General features: G+C 46.6%; 1 protein-coding gene across 12 annotated transcripts in view; it reads right to left on the bottom strand.

The window, feature by feature from the left end:
- Window positions 1–1,834: 1,834 nt before the first annotated feature.
- Window positions 1,835–20,495, bottom strand: part of foxp1b (forkhead box P1b) — a 171,511-nt gene continuing 152,850 nt past the window's right edge. For 10 of the 12 annotated variants that reach the window (XM_056438293.1, XM_056438292.1, XM_056438294.1 and 7 more), the window contains 9 exons: window positions 18,251–18,338; window positions 16,876–16,959; window positions 12,971–13,175; window positions 12,774–12,850; window positions 11,951–12,052; window positions 10,723–10,844; window positions 9,770–9,839; window positions 9,379–9,545; window positions 1,835–6,524 (listed from right to left, as the gene is read on the bottom strand). In XM_056438293.1, coding sequence (XP_056294268.1) covers window positions 6,380–6,524; window positions 9,379–9,545; window positions 9,770–9,839; window positions 10,723–10,844; window positions 11,951–12,052; window positions 12,774–12,850; window positions 12,971–13,175; window positions 16,876–16,959; window positions 18,251–18,338 — 1,060 coding nt within the window. In that variant the 3' untranslated portion in view covers window positions 1,835–6,379. Of the gene's footprint in view, window positions 6,525–9,378; window positions 9,546–9,769; window positions 9,840–10,194; window positions 10,353–10,718; window positions 10,845–11,950; window positions 12,053–12,773; window positions 12,851–12,970; window positions 13,176–16,875; window positions 16,960–18,250; window positions 18,339–20,495 lie in introns of those variants that run through there. The other 2 variants (XM_056438302.1, XM_056438301.1) reach the window with 2 other exon arrangements.

Raw genomic sequence — 20,495 nt, 5'->3', positions numbered from 1 at the left:
CCATTTTAGAATAGTTCAGGAATCTTTCTCGTGAAAGATCACAGATTGCATCAAAGTTCTCAAAGTGCAACTCAGAGAATAAACGCGACAAACACAATGTGGACATCTCAAAACCGTGCTTCAGGAAATCAGGAAACATTAAACGATATTAAATATGTTAGTATCCCAGTAAATTGTGTACGTTTCATCAAATTATTTAATAATAATTAGCAAAGAGCTAACGCTAGTCTAACAGGCAAAGAGCTAACACTAGACAGCAGACACTTCTTTTCATTAACCAACACATATTAAAGTTAGAAACGGTTTACATGCCAATTGAAAACGGGTGTCTGCTTTTGTTCATGTTGTCTATATCTTCAACGTGTTTTAAGCTTTTGGTTGAGTTTTGTTTTTACATATTTGCGACCGCGCCAAAATATAAAATTTTCAAGTTTTGTACAAGTTAGTCGTCAGCGGTCTGCAAGGAGAATCAGATTCATGAGCAGAGGGTTTAGTGTTGGCTGAACATGTCACTGCACCGATATATCCATCGGGACCCCACTGTTCCCATCATATCTCATCCCCGTTTATGATCTCTAATAATATCAGATGTTAATGCCTTTCTCTAAGCGACTGTGCGATTAATTTATGTGAATGCTTCTGCTCGGGGGAGGGGGAGGGGGGGGGAGAGGGGGGTCTCTGAGACACAAACACCTTCCATGACCGCGCGTTCCCCTGGAACTTTATGTCATCGGATCCCGTTTTTTTGCGATCGGTGCCGTGACAACACCGATACACATGAATCGTGAGCGTCCGGTGAAATACTGCCCGAGAGATTGCTTGTGATTTTATATCGTTTCCATTAAATCTTGTCTTTCAAAAAGCTTTAATTAATAATACACTTGACATTTATGTTTTCCAGCAATAGGCAAAAGCAAGAAACGATTTATGTCACCTAAAGCTTTTTAACAAATCAATGCAACTATTTGTAATTGCTTGTTTCACAAGATTAAAAGTGCTTAGACTTGATCTCTGTCTGCTGTTTAGTGGCCAACGTGACCCGTGCCTCCCGTCGTAAAAAAAACGCAAAGTCCTGGTCATCAAGCATTAGCTCCCGTCACCAAATCCATATCTCTATTATTGCTAGAATTTTAATGCCGTTATAATTTATAGCTCATCAAATGCAGTTACCTAAATTGCTGTTAGGAAAAGACAGCTTAAGTGTCTCTTTTTAATTACGATACAATTTAATGTTGAGGCTGATGAGAGAGAGAGAGTCATGGCGCAGATGACAAACACAGGGCCAACAATGATAAGAAGAAGGAGGTTATTCACGCTCTGTGTGTCCGATAACGTGATGATATATATATATATATATCTATTCAATTCAATTCAGTTTATTTGTATAGCCCAATTTCACAAATTTGTCTCTGAGTGCTTTACAATCTGTACATATAGACATCCCTGCCCCAAAACCTCACATCGGATCAGGAAAAACTCCCAAATAACCCTTCAGGGGGGAAAAAAGGGAAGAAACCTTCAGGAGAGCAACAGAGGAGGATCCCTCTCCAGGATGGACAGATGCAATAGATGTAATGTGTACATCTGGTGATGAGTTTGTATCGTGCATTTCCTTAACTTTTTATGCATTATCTGAATTTGGAGTCCACCGCAGTTACACGCACAAAGCCTGCGTTTTGCATAATGGGGCAAAATAAAAATAAGTGAAAAATAGTGTGCAAATCAGAAGCCTGAAGTAAATGTTCTCGACCTGAAGAGGACTTCTTCTTCACCCCTCACTCGAGCATTGCCGCGCTGCGCGTTGGGGAAACAACCAGAGACTCGGAGCAAAGGATCTGAACAACCAGCATTTTATTGCATGTTTAGAATGCTCAACGTCAGTCATCGCCACCGACTACAACAGAGTGGTCCGTATCAGACAGACGAGGAATGATGAGGTTACAGACTCGTGGAAGTGATGAGCAATAATATCTCTATAAAAAAAAAAACACAAAAAAAGAAATACAGGAAAAAGAAACTACAGAGTACATTTTCTTCAAAGAAGAAAGAAAAGAGAAAAAAACAAAAAGCTTCTGCGGGATGAGAGCTATGTGACAGCCCCCCCCCTCCCCCACTCCACTCCACTCCCTCCCTCCATCTGGAGAAAAGTGTGGTGTGAGAGAGAAGAGAGTGGGACGGAATGACAGCGGGCTGGATGGTTGGTTGATGGATGGAAACGACAGCGTTTCTCAGCTCGGGTGGCGCCGCCGGTGCGTGGCGCCGGGGGTCCGACGCCTCGCGGCCGCCGCGTCTCCGTCCTGCTGCGCTTGGACTCATTTACAATGACCCGTGAGATAAAAAAAATATAAATATCTTGATGCCGAACAAAAACAAACAAACGTGTGTTGTATAAGCTACATGACGTGGATGAGAAGGACACGCATCTTTGATGCGCGAGTGTGAAATTAACATTGGAAAAAAACCAAAAAAGAAAATACAGCATTTAACAATATTCTTTACATCTTGGCACTGCATATTTTTTTTTTCCCTATTCATTTCATATAAAATGTCATTAGATTGATACACCCTTATAATTATTACTGACCACTTAAAACATACCCGCCACCCCCACACACTCTCCCCTCCCCCCCATCTGACCCTGGGATTAGTTATGCAAGATATCTCCGTCTTGTAGAGGAAATATACCTGTCTGCCCTTTTCTCAGCGCAGTAATCTTTAACATACAGCCACACAAGGCAGTGGTTGGACCATCAAAAGGAAGTATCAAAAGACAGCTTAACACAAAAGAGGGAAAACATCTGTACAAAATGCTTAGGTCAATGATAACAGAGAAAAGTCTGTTTTTCTATATTACAGTTTAAAATCCAAAAATCGGGGATAATCTCCCCCCGCCACCCCCCCCAGCCTGCCCCCCTACCCAGCTCACCCAGACGTCTGCCGTGGATGATGTGATTATTTTCTTTTCTTTTTTAAAGCAAGGATAACTAAGTAAAATACATTTGCAGCACAGTTTGCTATTCCAATACATACAGCAGGTTTTTTTTCTTCTTCTTCGTCTTCTTCTCATAGCTATTTCATAGTTAATACAAAGCAGTCGCGATGAGGCAAACATCATAACACAAATCTATTTTTTTGATCTTAAAAAAAAAAGACAAGACAAAAAGAGGCATGTATGTACAACCTAAAGATCGGGAAACGCCCTGAAAACAACGTCGACGGGATGAACGGTGCCACACACAGCTGGGTGATGTCTCCATGAACACAAAGGCCTGAGGTTTGGTTTGGCAAAACACAAACAAACAAAAAGGATAAAACCTTTAAAGATAAACAAGCTCTAAATTCATCTGCTTATCCCCCCCCCCGCCCCCCCTCTTGTTTTGTTGTAGTTCTCTCTCTACAGTATCAGACTACACATGCAAGACATACAACTAAGTGCAACCGAATGAAATGTTTATTTACTTTTTTCTCCTCATTTAATTGAATCATTCCCTATAGGTTTGAACTGAGGTATGCGAACAAACGGGTATTTTTTTCTTCTTCTCATGCTGTTATCTTTAGTAATGTCGAGCGACACATGCTGAGAATGTTCTAATCTACCAGCGCGTTCCCCTCCTCTCCAATCCCAAACAACCAGCCACATGACGGTTCTCACGGCCCCGGCCTGGCTGGACCTGACCCGTCCCACAGCTGCCTGGATATTAAACACAACTTCTGGAAACCACGGATTGCCCTTTTACTCTTCTTTTTATTTTATTTTTTTAAGCGAATGAGCGATGAACTTAGAAGAATATAATAAAAAGAACAATAACTGCCATAAAGTACCTGGTACCCAGCTTATTAGTTGACAGGAGTGTTTTTTTAATATAAAAAGTAATAAATTGACAGGAACTAAAAACACAATCATAAAGTCTTGGCAAAAGACGCTAAAACCCCTTTAAAAACAGAAAAAAAGTGGCATACAATCATTTCAAAGGATACAAACGAGAAAAAGGAATTAAAGGAGAGACAGAAACATTGAATCATCGTGTGTTCCAGTCGAAGCATAGAATCCGTTTCACATTGTTCTCTGCAAAGCTTTTTCCATTTACCGGTGTACATATATATTTAAAATCTACATCCCCTTTATGTTGCACACAATACTGCTCCCGACCAACAAGCTCCCTTTTCCACTCACTGGCCCAAAGAAAGAAATAAAACATTTAAAACAGATCTCCCCGAATTTGGTCATCGTGTAGTCAGACTGTCGGCGCCTCCCATTCGGGTTTTGGTCACTGCGAAACATTACTGCAGCCGTCCTGTTGGACACGCCCCCTTTGGTTTTTATGAAAAAAGAAAAGATGACGAAGAAAGAAAAAAAGAAGAATGCAAACACCAGTTTGAGGAGCGTTTCCCTCGATTCGATTGGCCGACCGGCTCGATCGCAGCTGCTGGGATCGCCCGGTGGGAGAGAGAGCGGAGGAGGGATATTTGGCCTTATCTGCTATTGCATGGAACACACACACACGTTTGTAGTTTATCTTTGGTAGTCACAGAACAAGATATTAAAAACACATCAACGACTAAACGAAAAAAGAAAATAAACGGGGAAAAGCCAAAGAAAACATAAAATTATATTAATACGAATAATAAATACAAAATTAAAAAGTGGTTGATTGCGTATCGGAAATGCATGTAAAAATGTAACTCCCACCCAAAGCCGTCGCTGCATCACGACGCCGGCTGCGGCTCCCACTGGGTGAGACGACAACTTTTGGCTTTTTTTGGGGCGACACGCTCCCGAAACGCCATGTGCTGTAAAACTCGGGGCCCCTCCCGATGGCGGTCAAATGCTGGAATGTGCAATGTCACGGTCTTATTGCAAGTCATGGCGGGGGGTGGGGTCACCCTCGATGAAAGGAAATGCGCATTTCATCCGGTGTGCGAGTTTTTAACACGCGCACTAAAAAAAATTACAAAAAACTTACAAACTGCTCACGCGCGTGATGCAAATGAAATCTACGGGGGGGGGGGGGATGCACGCTCGTCTTCAGGGGCGCCGGATGAAACGGCGGCGTGGAAAAAGTCTGATTAACGACGACGAGTTGAAGTCAGAATTAGTCGGTCTGGATCGTTATCTCCCCGGCGCACACCTGACGTTGTCATTTTGGCTTTGAGAAAAGACAGAAAAAGAAAAACCCGGAGCTCGTGTGTGCGAGAAACCGTTCTGAAGCAGAATTTCATAAGGATAAATCATAACCTGCATGATTTCTCCGTCATTCATTAACATCTTAAATTAAACTTAATCGATGCGTGGAGAGAGCCTCCATTACGAGTAGTGCATTGTGGGTGGAATTCATGAGCGAGGGGGGGGGGGGGCGAGTGAGGGGCGGACTACGCGTCAAAGTGGGCACTTTTCTTTTTTTGTCTTTTGTGTGTGTGTGTGTACAAAGATTGTGGAATAAATGACAGACAAATACTACTTGGCATGTGACATTCCGCTTCACGTGTGTGTGTTTAAAAAAAAAAAAAATAACAATACGAGAGGAAATCATAAAACATTCATCAAGTGCTGACTACACAGAATCTCCACAGCATGGGCGTGAGGTCTGCACACAGAGACGGTAAAGACACGACAACGACAACAGCATTGAATGGAAAAAGACACGTTGATATTTCATAACCTCTCATCCCCTCCCCGACAATACATGTACACCCAAATAAAAACAACATCCCGAGATGGGAATCAAACCGATGAGAAGAGGAGACGGCTGTGACGATGAACAGCAGTCCACGCTCGCTCCATTCACACACACACACACATATACACACCGAGACACACTCACACGGTGTAAATTAAACGTCAGTCATTCTCTCTCCCTCTTGAGTCTGTTGTCAGAATGTGTGTGTGTCTGAGAGAGGGAGAGAGAGTGGGTGGAGGGGAGGGGGGACGCAGCCCCTCTGGCAGTCCGTCCCGGCTGCGCGGCGAGGGTCTCTGACCGCGAACACGTCGGTCCCCTGTACCAAACGAGTCCATCCCGCCCGCACGAGTACAAATGAAGGTTCACTTTTTAAGCTTTACTTGAAATCAAGGAGTAGAAAGAAGAAGAAAAAAAAAATTCCCTCACATGTGGGTGCATTCTTAGTTTTTTTTGTGTATCTGTTTGTGTGTGTGTGTGTGTGTGTGTGGTCTTGCCATGTATTGTAATGGCACTAAAAAAAGTGAATTCGGGAGACATTTGCGAGCGGTCATCAGTGGCTGAGACTGCAGTTCAGTGTTTGTTATCTGCGGAGCGGTTCCGTCTCCCAGATGACCTCAGACTGCCTCTGCCTCTGAGGCTGGGGGGTGGTGGGTTGGGGGGGTGTTTAAAGGGATGGGGGGGGGGGGGGGGCAGCGCTAGCCTTACAGCATGTCGTCGTGGCCCTGGTCGTCGTCGTAATCTCTGTGGTGATCGAAGTCCGGACTGTGATTGGCGGTCGTGACCAGGGAGAGGGGCCCTTCGTGGTCCTCGGGGTCCAGCGGCTCCTCCTTAACGCTGATGTGGTGCCTGGACGGGGAGACAAAGAGAGCAGAGAATGAATATGGCTCCAGTGCCGCTATCCATCACTCTCTTAATATCCTTTCTTTTCTTTTCATAACCTTTCGCACAAACACACACACGGGCAAAAAAAGAAGATACAAAAAGAGAGAAAACGACGGACCGATGCTGATTCTGTTTAAAGAGAAAAGAAACGGGGGAACAAAAACAAATGTCTGGCTTCAATGAGGCCGAGAGAGAGCGGGCGTGTGTGTGTGTGTGTGTGTGGGGGGGGGGGCCTCACTGGTGCTGATGATAATTTCAGCTTTCTTTTGAGGGCGAAGCTGCAGGCTTTAAAAAAAAAAAAAAGGGAAAATTATTTATTTCTTTTATTTTCGTGGCAACCGACAACAGGGTATTCACTTAGAATTGATAAATGAGGAAGATTAACAACGTGAGACGGAGACGAGCAGAGAATGGACTCTGCGGAGCGAGCGGGCCGCCGCCGCTGTCAGCCTCCTGGCGGCGGCGGATCAGCGGCGCGCTGTGTGTTCCCCTTCCTGCTCGTTAACATGCACAACCTGCGAGGCGGGTCTCCAGAGGACGACCCCGAGCCGGCTCCTATCATTAATCAACTTCAGGCAAACACAGCGACCAGACACCGCCGCACATGCTTTAAAACTCCAGAATTAATGCATATTTTCAACCGAGTGTCAATAAAAAAAAAAAGGGGGAAAGAAAAGCGCTGGCAGGAGAGGCGGCGGGCGAGGAGAGGCGGCGTTTTCGGGCACGACGCCGCGATAAGAAACAGAGCCCGTATGAGAATAATAACGCTGTCACTTGTAAACAAGGCAAAAAACACGAGCCCCCTCCTCCTCCCCCCCCCCCTCTCCAAGCTCACAGCCTGGGCAAAAGAGCCACTAAAGAGATGAGATCTGCCAAATTTCTCATTACAGAAACAGAGCAGGGATAAAGCAGGAGGGGGGTGGGGGGGGGGTGAGAGGAGGCCTGGCTGTGGCAAAGAGGATGGGGGGGGGGGGACAACATAAAAAGGGAACATTATGAGCAGCTGCAGGGGACTCGCCGCCACCCGCTGGTGCCAGGCGGCTGCCGCGGTGGAGGTGGAGCGGCTCTCCATCGCCCAAAAAAACGACCCGCATCCGGTTTGTTCACACCGGGGATCGTCTCGTGGGATTCGCAACTATTGTGACGGAGACACTCGTTTGCTAATGAGTTGACATATTTTGTGTGTGAATTTTTTTTTTTTTTAAAGAAGGAGAAAAAAGAAAAGGGAGGGGGAGGAAAAGTAAAGTCAGCTTTTCTATCATTTTTTGTCTCCCCCCCCCCCTCACATCAAAGTAACTCCACAAGTGCCGTTGCCTCGGGTCTGACTCCGTGGCTCCGGGGCAGACATGAAATTGTTATTATTATGCTTATTGAACTGCATGCTGATTCTACACTTTGCTCATAATTAGCCCCTTCGCTGGATACCTGACTCTCGTCTGGCTCCCTGGAAGGGAAAAAAAAGCTCACATTTTCCAGTCACATCCAGCCCAAATGTCTCGTTTAAAAAAAACAACAACACCCCGGACACCTTTTACCCTAAAAATGCTGGAAAAACATCTGTGGAGTAATGTAACTTCCCCCCAATAGCAGAGCTCTTTCTCTCTGGTTTTGGGAAGCTGCGTCCTGTCAACCAGCAGCACATTGGCACATGTGGAAAACACATGTTACACAGCGTGAGACAAAGCGCCGCGGTCACGGGGGGCGTGTGCACGTCGTTTATTGCATATTCCCCGAGCAAGAGGAGGCTGCTACCGTATGTAACATTTAGCGCACGTGAGAGTAAAGTTCTTAAACGGCAGAAGAAAACCAGATTCAACTCATTTTTTAGGCTCGTCGACATCATTACGGCGGTGCGAGTGTGTGAGCTCCGTCGGCCTAAAGATAGAAGCAGAGGGGCAGCGGGAGAAGCCGGCTGCCTCGAGGCCAGCACACCCATCCTGTCTCTGCCTTTCCTGTTCCACCGCCATGCTCACAGCTATGTTCAGTGATTAGGGATGGCACTTTCCTCCATTTGGCCAGGGGCTCATCACTGCACCTTGTTTTTGAATTTTTTTTATTCTGTTTTTCAGGCAGAATTTCCCCCCCAAATGCTCAGGCATTTCGGGAGGCCATCCCCGAGTCGGTTGTCTCCCCCCCCCCCACATCTGGAAACGATGCAGCGTGTGCCGTGTTATTTTAGACTTCAAACAACTTCGCAGACACTCCTATACGACAAGCAAATGGGGGGGGGGGGGGGGGTTGCGGGTGCCTGCTGTTTCCCGGCCGACCGCAACTTTCTTACACGGGAATCTTGGATGATGTCCTCTAGACTAATTACCCCCCTTTGTGTCGTTTTTCTTCTTCTTTATTTCAGAGGTTGTTTAGCCTCCGCTGTCGCGGCCAGCAGCTCCGTCGCTCTGGCATTTTGTAAATATTCGTACAAATTGGAACGCCGATTATGGGGGGGGGGGGGGGGGGTCTCGGGACAGACAGCGGAGGAGAGTTCATAAACCCGCTGCTTTAATAACAAGAGGTGCTCTGGTCTTTTGTTCCTTTGAAAAAAAATGGAAAAAGAAAGAGGTGGAGTTTCCCTTTTTCTACAGGGAGGCGGCCACAGCTCTGGCCGTGACCCCGGTCACCACTCCAATATCATCCCGCTGCACTTTATTTATTGTGCTCATTGTTTCCGTTTCATCTCAAGCCATGCGGCGGGGGTGTCATTTTGGGTGAGCGCTGAAATCTTTTTTTCCCTCTCTCTCTTTCTGTCTAGATCTATTTAGAGTGTTGCTGCTCACACACAGATTTCAGGTGGAGATGGGAAGCGTGGTGTGCCACTCACATAGCTAGCAGGGGCGAGCGTCCCGGGCTGCTGTCGCTGCCGTTGCTGCTTCCATGGTCCATCGCTCCATTCATCTCCTCGCGGATGGCGTTGGCCAGGGAGTGGAGGGTGGGACTCCCGATGGAAGCAGTAGTGTATAGAGGTATGTTGTTTTCTGCCATCGAAGCCTGAAAAGCAAAGCCCGGCAGCGTTAAATGTGAAACGGAAGAGGGTTGTCAGCACTTTTCTCAGGACCCATCACTCTTCTCACACCCTCCCCTTGAGAACAAAGCGGAGGTGACTGGGCATGTGAGACGGAGAGAGAGACTTTTATGATCCTTCTTTTCAAAGTTCAGTGCGAGGCAGCGGCCAAAGATGAGCTCATTTTTCTTGTTTTTGTTTTTTTCGTTACCTGGAAGGCAGCAGAGAGGGTCGGACCATAGCCCAAGCTGGTCTGAATGTTCTTCACTAAGGTTGGACTCCTGCAAACACGACAAAATCAAATTACAACCGCAGACTCGTGTCTCAGCGAGCATGCATTCCTCAGCTGGCGTATCTTATTTCATAAAAAGAAATCAATGCACTTTGTATGAGGACTAAATACATTTACTGGTGTAGTAATGTGGCTATCGTTCTAAGATGTTCAATCACTTGACAATACCACACAAGTATCTTCGAGAAGAAAGAACAGGTTGATGGAGAGCGTGATGCATGAAGCTAAACACACACACACACATACACAAAAAGCATGATGGCAACACTGGAAGGTGGGTGGGCATGCAGGTTTTTTGGGGGGGGGGGCCTCTGCAGTTTGCGGGAGCGAGCGGAAGTGCTTACTGTACGAGCGGCTCGTCGGCGGCGCTTTTCCGAGGGCGGCCTCGCTGTACGTGGCGGCCGCGCTTAAACTCCTCATCATCAACGGTCCAAAAGGACCCAAACTCATCCTCTACTCTCACAAAGCACTTATGCAGGGAAAGGTTGGTGCGAACGGCACCCTGGGAACAGCAAACCAGCGGAGGAGGAGGAGGAGGAGGGGAAGCCAGATGCAGATGCAGTGATCGAGAGAAGACCGGCACACAGACAGACGGACGGATGGACAGACAGAGGGAGGAGGGGAGAGGGTGAGGATCACAATAAATAATAAGCAATTATGGGGTATGAGGCATCACCCAAAAAAAAAAAAAAAGCATGAGGCGGTGGGGTGGGGGGAGGCACGCCAAAGCAAGCAGGGGAGGGGGGACCTTGGACGTTATGGCACACAGACAGTGAGATGGAGCGGCAGCAGCAGCCTCTTCCCAGCAGCAAGCGGCGAGACAGACGCTAGTCGAGGCTCAACAAAAAAAAAAAAAGGAGGGCCAAACCTACCCGCTGATCTTTTGAGGCCGTCGCTTTTGGAACTCTAGTTCGTCGACTGTCCACACAGCCCCCTTTACGTTTTCTACTCGCACAAAACACTTGTGAAGACTAAGATTATGCCGGACTGCATTCTGCAGTTGGTGTAAAAAAAAAGAAAGAAAAAATAAAGAAAAAACACAAAGAGAGAAAGAAAAGGTTGCTATCAGTACAGTAAACATGGTCGGCAATCAGGAAGGGCGGAGGGGGGTGGGGAGGATAAAACCTCATTTCAAGGAAGAAATATTTTGACAGGCACTGGATGAAAACAATACACACACCAGAATGTTATTGGCAGGAAATGGTCGAATGCATGTCAATATTTCTTGGTTTCTATGGCAATAGAGTTAGTGACATTTTTACTTATTTTCTGATTAGTGCACAAAGATTCTGGTAATTTACCCCAAAAATAGAGATAAAAAACAGCAACTCCAGCATCCAATCCAAATCATTCCGGCATGAAAATAGACCCATATATATATATATATATATATATCTCCTTTTGTTATTGCAGGAGCTACGCTGAGTGCATGTGTATATAGTAAGTGTGCACATAGATAGGGAGAGAGAAAGAGTTGTGGGATCCAGTGGTTATAACATCAATGTGCCCCTATGGAAAAGGATGTCAGTAAGTGTGAGAGCTGATGGAGCGGTGGGTGGAGCAAGGAGTGGTGTGTGTGTGTGTGTGTGTGTGTGTGTGTGTCAGTGCTTCATCACTGTCTGTCTGACCCCACTCATTCCTGAATCTTTTTTAAGGTTGTTGTTTTTGTTGTGTAAGTGTGTGTGTGTGTGGCCTAGTTGGAGAACTGGGTGTTCCCGTCTATGAGTGAGTGTGAGGGGCTCAGCCAGGAGTCACTGGCAAAGCACCGCTATGTGAAGCTAATGCCACCCACTACCACAACTTCTTGAAATATTACAGGGAAATAGCTTCCTTCACTTTTTTTCCTTTTTTGTCTCTTGCTCCAATTGGTTTTATTTTTTTAACAAGTAAGCACATATCCCCCTGGTTTCCCTGTGTGTGTGTGTTTCCTTTTCACATTGTTTGTGTAAAGGGTGGCTCATTTGGAACAGAAGAAGTGGAGAATTGTTATGAGTTTGGTATTACGTCGCGTCCCTCTCCCCAACACCAACAACACCGGCGCCTCCCTCTACTCAGGCGCCGGTGGATTATTAAAGAAGTCGGGAGGAACATCAGAATTACCTTCCACGTGGCCGCGTTGCGCCTAAAATATGCAAACATTCGCGTGAACCAGTTGTAGACTTCGTTTAGTGTTAGCTGCTTTTCCGGAGATTCGAGGACCGCCTGCAAGAGGAACAGTGACAGAAACAAACATTTAACGCGCTGCCTTCACAGGGGGATCAATAATTCACAAAGAGGCAGGCGTGGCTTGTGTTGTGTTCTCCCGAGACGAGCGGCAGAGCGACCGTCTGTGTGAACTGGAACGGCTCGGCTCCGTTGAGAGAAGTCTGCCGCACTTCCTCGCCGGAAACCGGCAGATTTGAATATATTTTCCCTTTGTGGGTGTAAAATGAAGGGCGAGCGAGGGAGAAAAAAAAAACATTTCTCAGGCAGATTACAGGGCCAGCAATTATGGCCGGCTCAGATTAATTCCCGAGATCCCAGATTACTGCGGAACCGGCGATAATTGACTGGCCATCTTAAAAATAAAAAAAACAGTTTCATCCCTACTGTTGTGTGAAATGAAGTTGGTAATAATCACAGCCACATAGATGCTTAATCAAATGCAATTGTCATATGTGGCGGTTCCTCCCCCCCCCTCTCTTTCTTCCCTTCTTTGAATCCCGTACGCATTCTTGCACTCATTTAAAAAGATGCTTAATCTGCTCCTCTGTCTAAATCGCATTGGAAATTTTAACGAGGAGCACGGCAGAGAAATAAGTCGAGCAAAATGTGGTTATTTTTGCGTGGCTTTTCCGGATAGCGGACCACTGCGTTTCCTGCTACGACCAGGCAGGGCGCTAAAGGGTGTTCACATGTAGACGCTGACGAGAAGCACGCTTACCTGTCTTATTAGTGAGGCGTAGGTGAACGGCGGCCTAACCTCAGCATTCATGTAAAACTCTTTGTTCTGACTGAGATCTGCACACAGGGGAGAGCAAAGGAAGTGGGATGAAGACATCAGGAATCATCACCATCACCACATGGTTATGTGTATAAAGACACAGATAGTGTGCGGGGCCGATTCCATGCGTGCGTCACCTGGAGAGATGGGCATGTTGTACTTTTCGGAGTAGCGCCGCCGCATGGGCCCCACGCTGTGGAGGCTGTTGGCTGTGATGACGGAGTGGGTCTGGGACAGGGGTGTGAGGGGTGCCGTGGGCGTGGTGGGGCTCCGGGGCAGGCTCAGGGGAGGAGAGGCCCCCGGGGCCGACTTGGACAACGTGATGCTGGACACCAAGTTGAGCTGGGAGAACAAACAGACGGGAGCCGTTAGCCCTCTAATCACCCCCAGTGTCTCGGACGGCTCATTGACTATGCATATCGGAGCCGCTAATTGCACACGGGGCCCCCCGAGATGATCCGCGAACGTTTGCTAAATGTTTGGAAAGCAAACCCTTCTGAGCCCGGCTCCTCCCCTCTATTCTTCACGCTCTGCTCTCTCCTCCCTCCCGCCCACTGTCTCCCTCGTCAGGGGCTTTGTTTAATCTTTTGTCCCCCCCCCCCCCCCCCCCCCAGCAGAGGAGGGAAGATGGGCGGCCCGAAAACCGCTCTGAAAAATGACAGCGTGCTTCTCACCTACCGCTGAGCCGCCCCGCTAATAAGGCAGCCAGAGGAAGGAGCCAATCTGGGCTAATTACCAGCTGAAAGTGTATTGTGAGGACTCTAATTAGGAGCTGCTTATGGAGGTGATCTGGTGATTAACTACTGTATCTGACTGACCTCCATCATCAGGGCCGTGACGGCCGCGGTGACGGCCGCCTCGCGGTATTTCCGCGTCGCAGAGAGTGCGGACGCGTCAGCCTGGACGACGGAGGGGGAGGGGTTTAAGTAATAATGGCGACAAGGTAAACTAATTACGGAGAGTGCTGCGGGAAAAAAAGTATAGCAAGGCTTCCAGCAGCTGCTGCGGCGTCTCGGAGCCGAGCGCCGGAGCAGCAGTCAAGTGGAAAACGCTCGCCTGACCCCTCCTGCTCCGGCTATTAATTGGCAGGGAAACTAATGACACATATACATATTCCCACAAAATTGTCCTAATTGCTAATTTGCCCGAAGGAGGCCAGCATCCAAATGAAACATGACTTCAGACCGAGGGGAAAAAAATGAGGAAAAAAAAAGTGGCGAGAGAGAGAGATGGAGACAGTGTTAGAGAGGACACGTGTCATCTTTGACATCATTTGTTGATTACAACGGATCACGACCGGCCAGTCGTGTGAGTGTGTGCGTGTGTGTGTGTATGTGTATGTGTGTGGGGAGGGGGGGAATGGACATCTGACTACTACCAGCAGATACGAAAAAGATATCAGAAGCCCAAGATTGATTTCTTATGAATTCACTCTTTATATAAATAAATATATATTATTCTAATACAATAAATAGACCATATTAAACCATTACGTAACACTTTGTATTGTCCCACTTCCATACACATGTGTCCATCTCCTCACGCTGTCTATTTATGCTTTGGAGGCTAAACTCTGGTTTTTTTGGCAGCGTCCGCCCAAATAATTTGGATTATCTGCTGGGACCCGCTGACGTACTGCGAGAGCACATCCTCGACGCCGCCGCCGCCGCCGCCGTGTTATTCTGAATCGCGAGCAAAATAAATCACACTTGGGCTCGCGTGTTTCTGACACAATGCTATCAATAGAAACGGGCTGCGGTGTTGACTCCTCTTCCTGTGGATCAGCGGGCTTTGTTTCATGTTTCATCCATATTCCCTGGTCCGTAAACACGGAGAGGCTTCAACAATAGGCCAGACAGGCTGGTAATAGCCTCGCCTTTGTTTGCCTCGCCATTTGGGCTCACTCCAGTGCCCGAGACAAAATGAGACTTCAGACTGAAATTAATTAAATGGTAATTGGTGATCTAATTATACTGGCTTTGACTCGGCAAGCTGCTAAAGAAAATAAACAAAAAGTCCCTCCTTAATTATGTATGGCGTAAAAGGTCAGATTTCTGACAAGAATGCTTAGTGACACCGAGAGCAGCGCAGACACCCCGCACACACACACAAACATTGCTAATGTGGCACATTTTGTTTAGCCCCCCCCCCCCTCTCCATCCCCCTCCCCGCTTCCAGCCACCTCAGAAGAGCAAAATGAATCCTCATTTGACGGCGTACATGCACAGTATCTGTGTTTGTTTGTCTTTAATTACAACTAAATGTAAACAAGCTACGTTGCCGTGACAGTCGGCTCCTTGTACGCGGCGTTATCACACGCAGCGGCACAGAACGGCAGAAACCAGCAATTACGGGGAAGAACGCGAGGGTGTCTCCGGAGCGTCGACTGATTCTCCAGTTCGGAGAATGCGTTCGTTCTGCCGTCGTCTTCAAAAAGGGGCGTTTTATTTCATTTGTGTATTTCTGGAAGCCGCGGGCCCTAAGCCTGGCGCAAGGCCACCACTCATCCAGTGGAAGCCAGACGTATCATAGCGGCTCGCAGCAGGCAAAAGTGGCGCTGCAGAATGGGGAGTCTATTTATTTGAATGAATAAAAAAAAATCCCAGCTCGCCCCCCTTGAGAGTGTTAGCGCTGAGCTCTGACACAGACATCCTCGCGGGGCCCGGGGGAGAGAGAGAATGAGGTAGTGAACTCAAGATGCTATCTGCCGCTCCGACCACTTTTCATACACAAATGTCCCCGTGTCAGAGCGCTCGTTCTGCACTCTAATCTCCACCATCAGCGCCGTGTGACACCGGCAGCCTTTTGTCGCTCCGACACGTCGTTGTCACGTACTCTCCCCCCCTCACCCCGACTGTAAATAAATGATCCGAGCCGCACATTGTGCCGAGAGACGAGACTCCCGCGCGGTGGTTTCAGATTCACGCCCTGCAGTAAAAAATAAAATAAAAAACTATCTCTGAATGAACTGTCGCACGGACTGAAATATGGCGGTGGGGCCCCCTTCTTAAACATGACAAAATAGCGCAGACACTTAAATGCCATATGTTAAGCCCTCGCCCCTATAGGATAGGGATTACGCCGGAGGCTTTATGGCGCGGCATATATTAAGAGTGATAAGCACGGTGTCTGGAATGTGTCAAGGAGATAATAAATGGATCCGCTTGTGCATTTTATCCAGAGGTTCAGTTGTTCACCTGTACAGTATTGGGAGAATCAACAACGTCAAAAAGTCATCCAACACGATAATGGTGCCGCGGAGATGTCGACCCGAACAAAAAGGTGCATCTAGCCCAGATGTCAGTGCATGAATTACCTTTAAAAGATGGCCGAGGGTAAAATTCCTTTCACCCTAAATGAAGATTCTCAGGGACGTATCTTTAATCAAATAAAATCAATATCAAATCAAGAGGCGCAATTATAACCACAAAAACATCAGCTGACAAGCTTTGACTTGTTTTTCTTTTAAAACCATAGAGACATTTTTTTATAGCTACAAATCAATCAGTCAATAATATTTTAATAATTTTATCACGTAGTATTTTTTTCTTTTTTGACACTATTTTCTACCTATTTTTCAGCACAATTTAGCATGAATTTAACGCTGGTATTTAAATTTTTGTAAAGATTTTTTAATTTTTTATTAATCGATATCTGGCAGGAATGCGCCGCCGTAACTTTCCTTTTAAAAGCACTTAAAATAAATGTTAAATGCGTCTTTTATTGCCGCTGTTTATTTCCATTTCCCTGAGCTTTCCTCGTCCCTCCCGTCGGCCCAAACAGACGCCGGGTGCTCTGAAGCAGTTACAGCGCGAGCATCCAGTTCATCACAGGCACCAAATTGAATCTCGGATGTCAGCAGATGTGGTCCAAACAATATTTACTGCCTCCCTCAAGAGAACAGCTGTTTTTATTTAGCAGATAAATAAGAAGATGGAGGAAGGGACTAATGAATACACGTGTGCCAATTAAGACGAACAAAAGGATGGGGGAGGGACAAGAGCGAGAGAGGGAGAGACGTATGACAGGGGTTGCTGCTCACCGGCTGTGGGGTGTCTTTGGGCTCCGTGGACTTGACATGAAGGTGCGTCATCATGGCTTGCAGACGCTCTTTGTCTTTCGTTAGCTGTAACGAGCAGAGAGAACACGAATTGCATGTTTTTATGAACGAAAGGAGGCAACAACAAAAAAAATATATATATATTTCTCTACTTTGTATTAATTCCCTACATCCCCCTGCAGTGAAGGCATCTTTTACAATGAGCGTGTTCAAAACGAATCACTCTTTCTCCACTACCCCTCTTGGCACCATCGGATTATTTGTTTAAAAAACTAAAAATGCTTTTGGAAGCCGTCACCAACTTGGCACTTGAGTCCCAACAACTGTCTCTCATTTCAAGGTTAGAATGCACCGCGTCTCTTTTGCCAATAACGGGGCCGGGGTCCTTTCTACCCGTCTGAGGCTGCCAGATTAAATGATGGTGATAGGCTGCAGGCAGAGGACAGTCTGTGTCTGGTGAAGCTGGGCTCCATCCCTCCATCCCTCCAGTGCGCCACCGCAGCGGGAATAACAGGACGTTGGCGTGGCGTGATGTTTGAGCGGCTCAGCTCTCATTGTTTAAGGTCAACATCCGGAAAACCACCAGGGGATTTTATACTCATTATCGGGTCAATTTTTGGGAGAGAGAGACGTGAACCACGAGTAGACGCTGCGTAAAATCGATCATTTTGATCTTTTTCACATTTGCTTTGCAACTGGAGCAGCAGCTAATTAATAAAAATGCACTTGAATGGGATGGCTGGTTTTATCCCCCCCCCTCGATGCTAACAATCAAGCGCGAGCTTCCGTTATCTTAGTGTGACACCAAGTCTTTTACCGGAAGGGCAGATTGTTCCTCTCTCGCAGAGAAAGACAATGAAAGATCACTCATAAAGGGGGGGGGGGGGGGGGAGATATTAAAACCACTGATTGTAAAAACGTTTTCTGCGGCGCGCTCCGATAACCTTCCCGTTTGAAGTCGCCCGTAACAAACACACTCTGCTTCCCGGTCATTCCACCAAGTGTTTTACTGTTGCTGCCAAATAGTTAAAAGTCATAAATAACTTTAAAACCCAGTAAAATTAAAAATGTAATTATCTACTCTACTTAAGCCCCGGGCCCTTCATATATCTCCCTCTCTCTCTTTCTTCTTCTTTCTTTCTCTTCCTGGCTGTCATGCATACATAACACTTTTTTTTTTAATGACTGGTTACTCGCAGATGTACAAACTTATATTTAAATCGGCGGCCCCCTTTCCCATTCACGTGTGACCCCCCCCCCCTCGATGGCTGATATCAGACGGATGCCGGCACCGAGGAAACGCCGGCAGAAGAAGACGCATAAATATTTGGGGCCAAAACAAACTGGGAGACAATACCTGCAGCTCCAGCTGTTGTACGACCTGCATTTGCACCCGACACTGGGCCGTGCTCCTGTCGTCCAGGGCGTGCTCATTGTTGAGATGCCTGGAAAACAACACGCACACACACACACACACACGCACACACACAAAACAGAAAGAGAGAGAGAGAAGGAAAAAAAAGATGTTAGTTGGACTTTTGACTTCTGCCTTTTTAGACGTGAGAAACAAAAAGACGTCGGCTTCGATGACGCACAGAGAACACGCCGGCACATTTAGGTAAATATCTCGCAGGTGCTTCTGCGTGCAAATATCCGCCAGAAGCAGAAGGTGATACTTCTTCACCTCCAAGGAGGGACTCTCTTTAAAAATATATATATATTTCGCGACCGTCCCGTCTGCTGCAGATAAGAGGGATGATTGAAGATTGTTCGGGTTGGACTCCTCTGCTACATTATGCACCGGTGCCCTAATGCCATCTCCCTCTCATTCCAGCTCCCCCCCCCCCGCCTCGTCGGACTTGCCCCCACCGCCGGATTTGTGCCCCTCCGTGTGTTTTCTTTTAATTGCGCAATTAAGAGAATTCAAATGAAAGCCGGACCGAATGCAGCGGACAACAGGACGAAGAGATGGGATCTGTCGCAAACTTGAATTATGGATATAATTATGCATGATTATTTTATACAGGGCGAAGATGTTCCCTTTTTCCCCCCTCTTTCTGCACATTTATAACTAATCTAAATAAGTAGCTCGCTGGGTAGCAGACAGGGTTTTTTCCCCTCTTTTTTTTCTCCCTGTGATTTATATAAAATGGTGGAGATAAGGTTCACGAGTGAAGGAAATATGATTGGAGGAATTTTATCAGCCGCCGCATGAATTACTGTTTGAAAATGCTTATGCAGGGGCATTTCATTAATCATTTAATCATAATCCGAGCAGGATGTTTGAACTGATTTCACAAATACCCTTTCATTTCACTACTTCATTATGCTCGCTAATGGATCCAATATATTATATATATCATAAATTATATCACATCTTCGGTGACCATGTAGGTCACTGTCACCAGGCATGTCTGGGTGTGCACGCGGTGGCGCCCGGCGCACAGGAAGAGAGCGAGGGGTGTCTGTGTGTGTGTGTGTGTGTGTGTGTGTGTGACGTCCCCGGCCTTTTTCAAATGCACTTTTTTCTGTCGTTTAGTGCAAATAAAAATAGAAAACAGCCAGTCTACGTGTGACGGCACAGTGGCACACGCCGGGGCGTCGATGATATAGCCCAATAAATTGACGCCGTTGCTTTTATGTACAGACGACACGTTTGTGCGTTAAACACCACACCGACACTCGGAAGACACACACACGGGGTGGAGGGGAGGGGGGAGAAAGGGAGAATTGATAGTGCTCGGCTTGAAATGTGACGGTTTCTGTTCGGCTGCGGTATTTTCAACCTTGATGTGAATGATTTGAATCTTTATGGGCAAACATGGTCTCTTCACACCCCCCCCCCCACGCCACCTCTATCCGGCTCCTCCTATTGTGCGTTGGTAATAATAATGTTTTCTAAATTGACCACGAGATACATTCAGCACTTCAAGTTAATTATTGAAGCAGAAAAAAAAGAATTAAAAAAGGCGTAATCCTCCTTTTACTGAAATCAATTCAGACTTCTTGCGGGCTTTCCATTTGTTTGAGTCAAATAAATGCCCATTTAATTAAGTAGGTCGGGGAGAATGAAACTGGTAAACATTTCAGGACATCTTACTTAATTTCAAAGAAGGAAAAATAATAAGTAAAGACGTTTCAACTCCAATTTGACTGGCACGGACTGAATTTCCAATGAAGGGAGGCCTACGTGAGAAGCGTCGGAATTTCCCTGTTCATAGGAGACATGTGCCCCGCTTCTTTTCATCCCTTTGTTACATTCCACTTTATTTCTTCTAATGACATGGAGAGACACAGTGCATAATTAATAGGAAATGAAATATTCAAATGGCCCTAATGCAGCCTCGAGAGGAGCGCCCGGACTCGGGAGCAGGGGGAGTTGACATCGAGAGAGGCTATGAACGTTGGCATGTGTCACTTTCTGGACTTCAACCACTTTTAAAAAAGTGGCAGGATGACAGTCCTTAATGTAAACTGCCACAATAAAACTAGTTGAATAGACATGCCTGTAACAGTCGGCCTTTTATTTATTTATTTTTTTACATACCAGTCATCTATTCTCTCTCTCTCTCTTTCTAATTATATAGACCGGACCCAGAGCT

The sequence above is a fragment of the Pseudoliparis swirei genome, chromosome 18, assembly GCF_029220125.1.
Source record: "Pseudoliparis swirei isolate HS2019 ecotype Mariana Trench chromosome 18, NWPU_hadal_v1, whole genome shotgun sequence".
Taxonomy (NCBI): Eukaryota; Metazoa; Chordata; class Actinopteri; order Perciformes; family Liparidae; genus Pseudoliparis; species Pseudoliparis swirei.
Note: the sequence above shows the minus strand (reverse complement) of the source record. Positions and strands in the feature narration are given on the sequence as shown.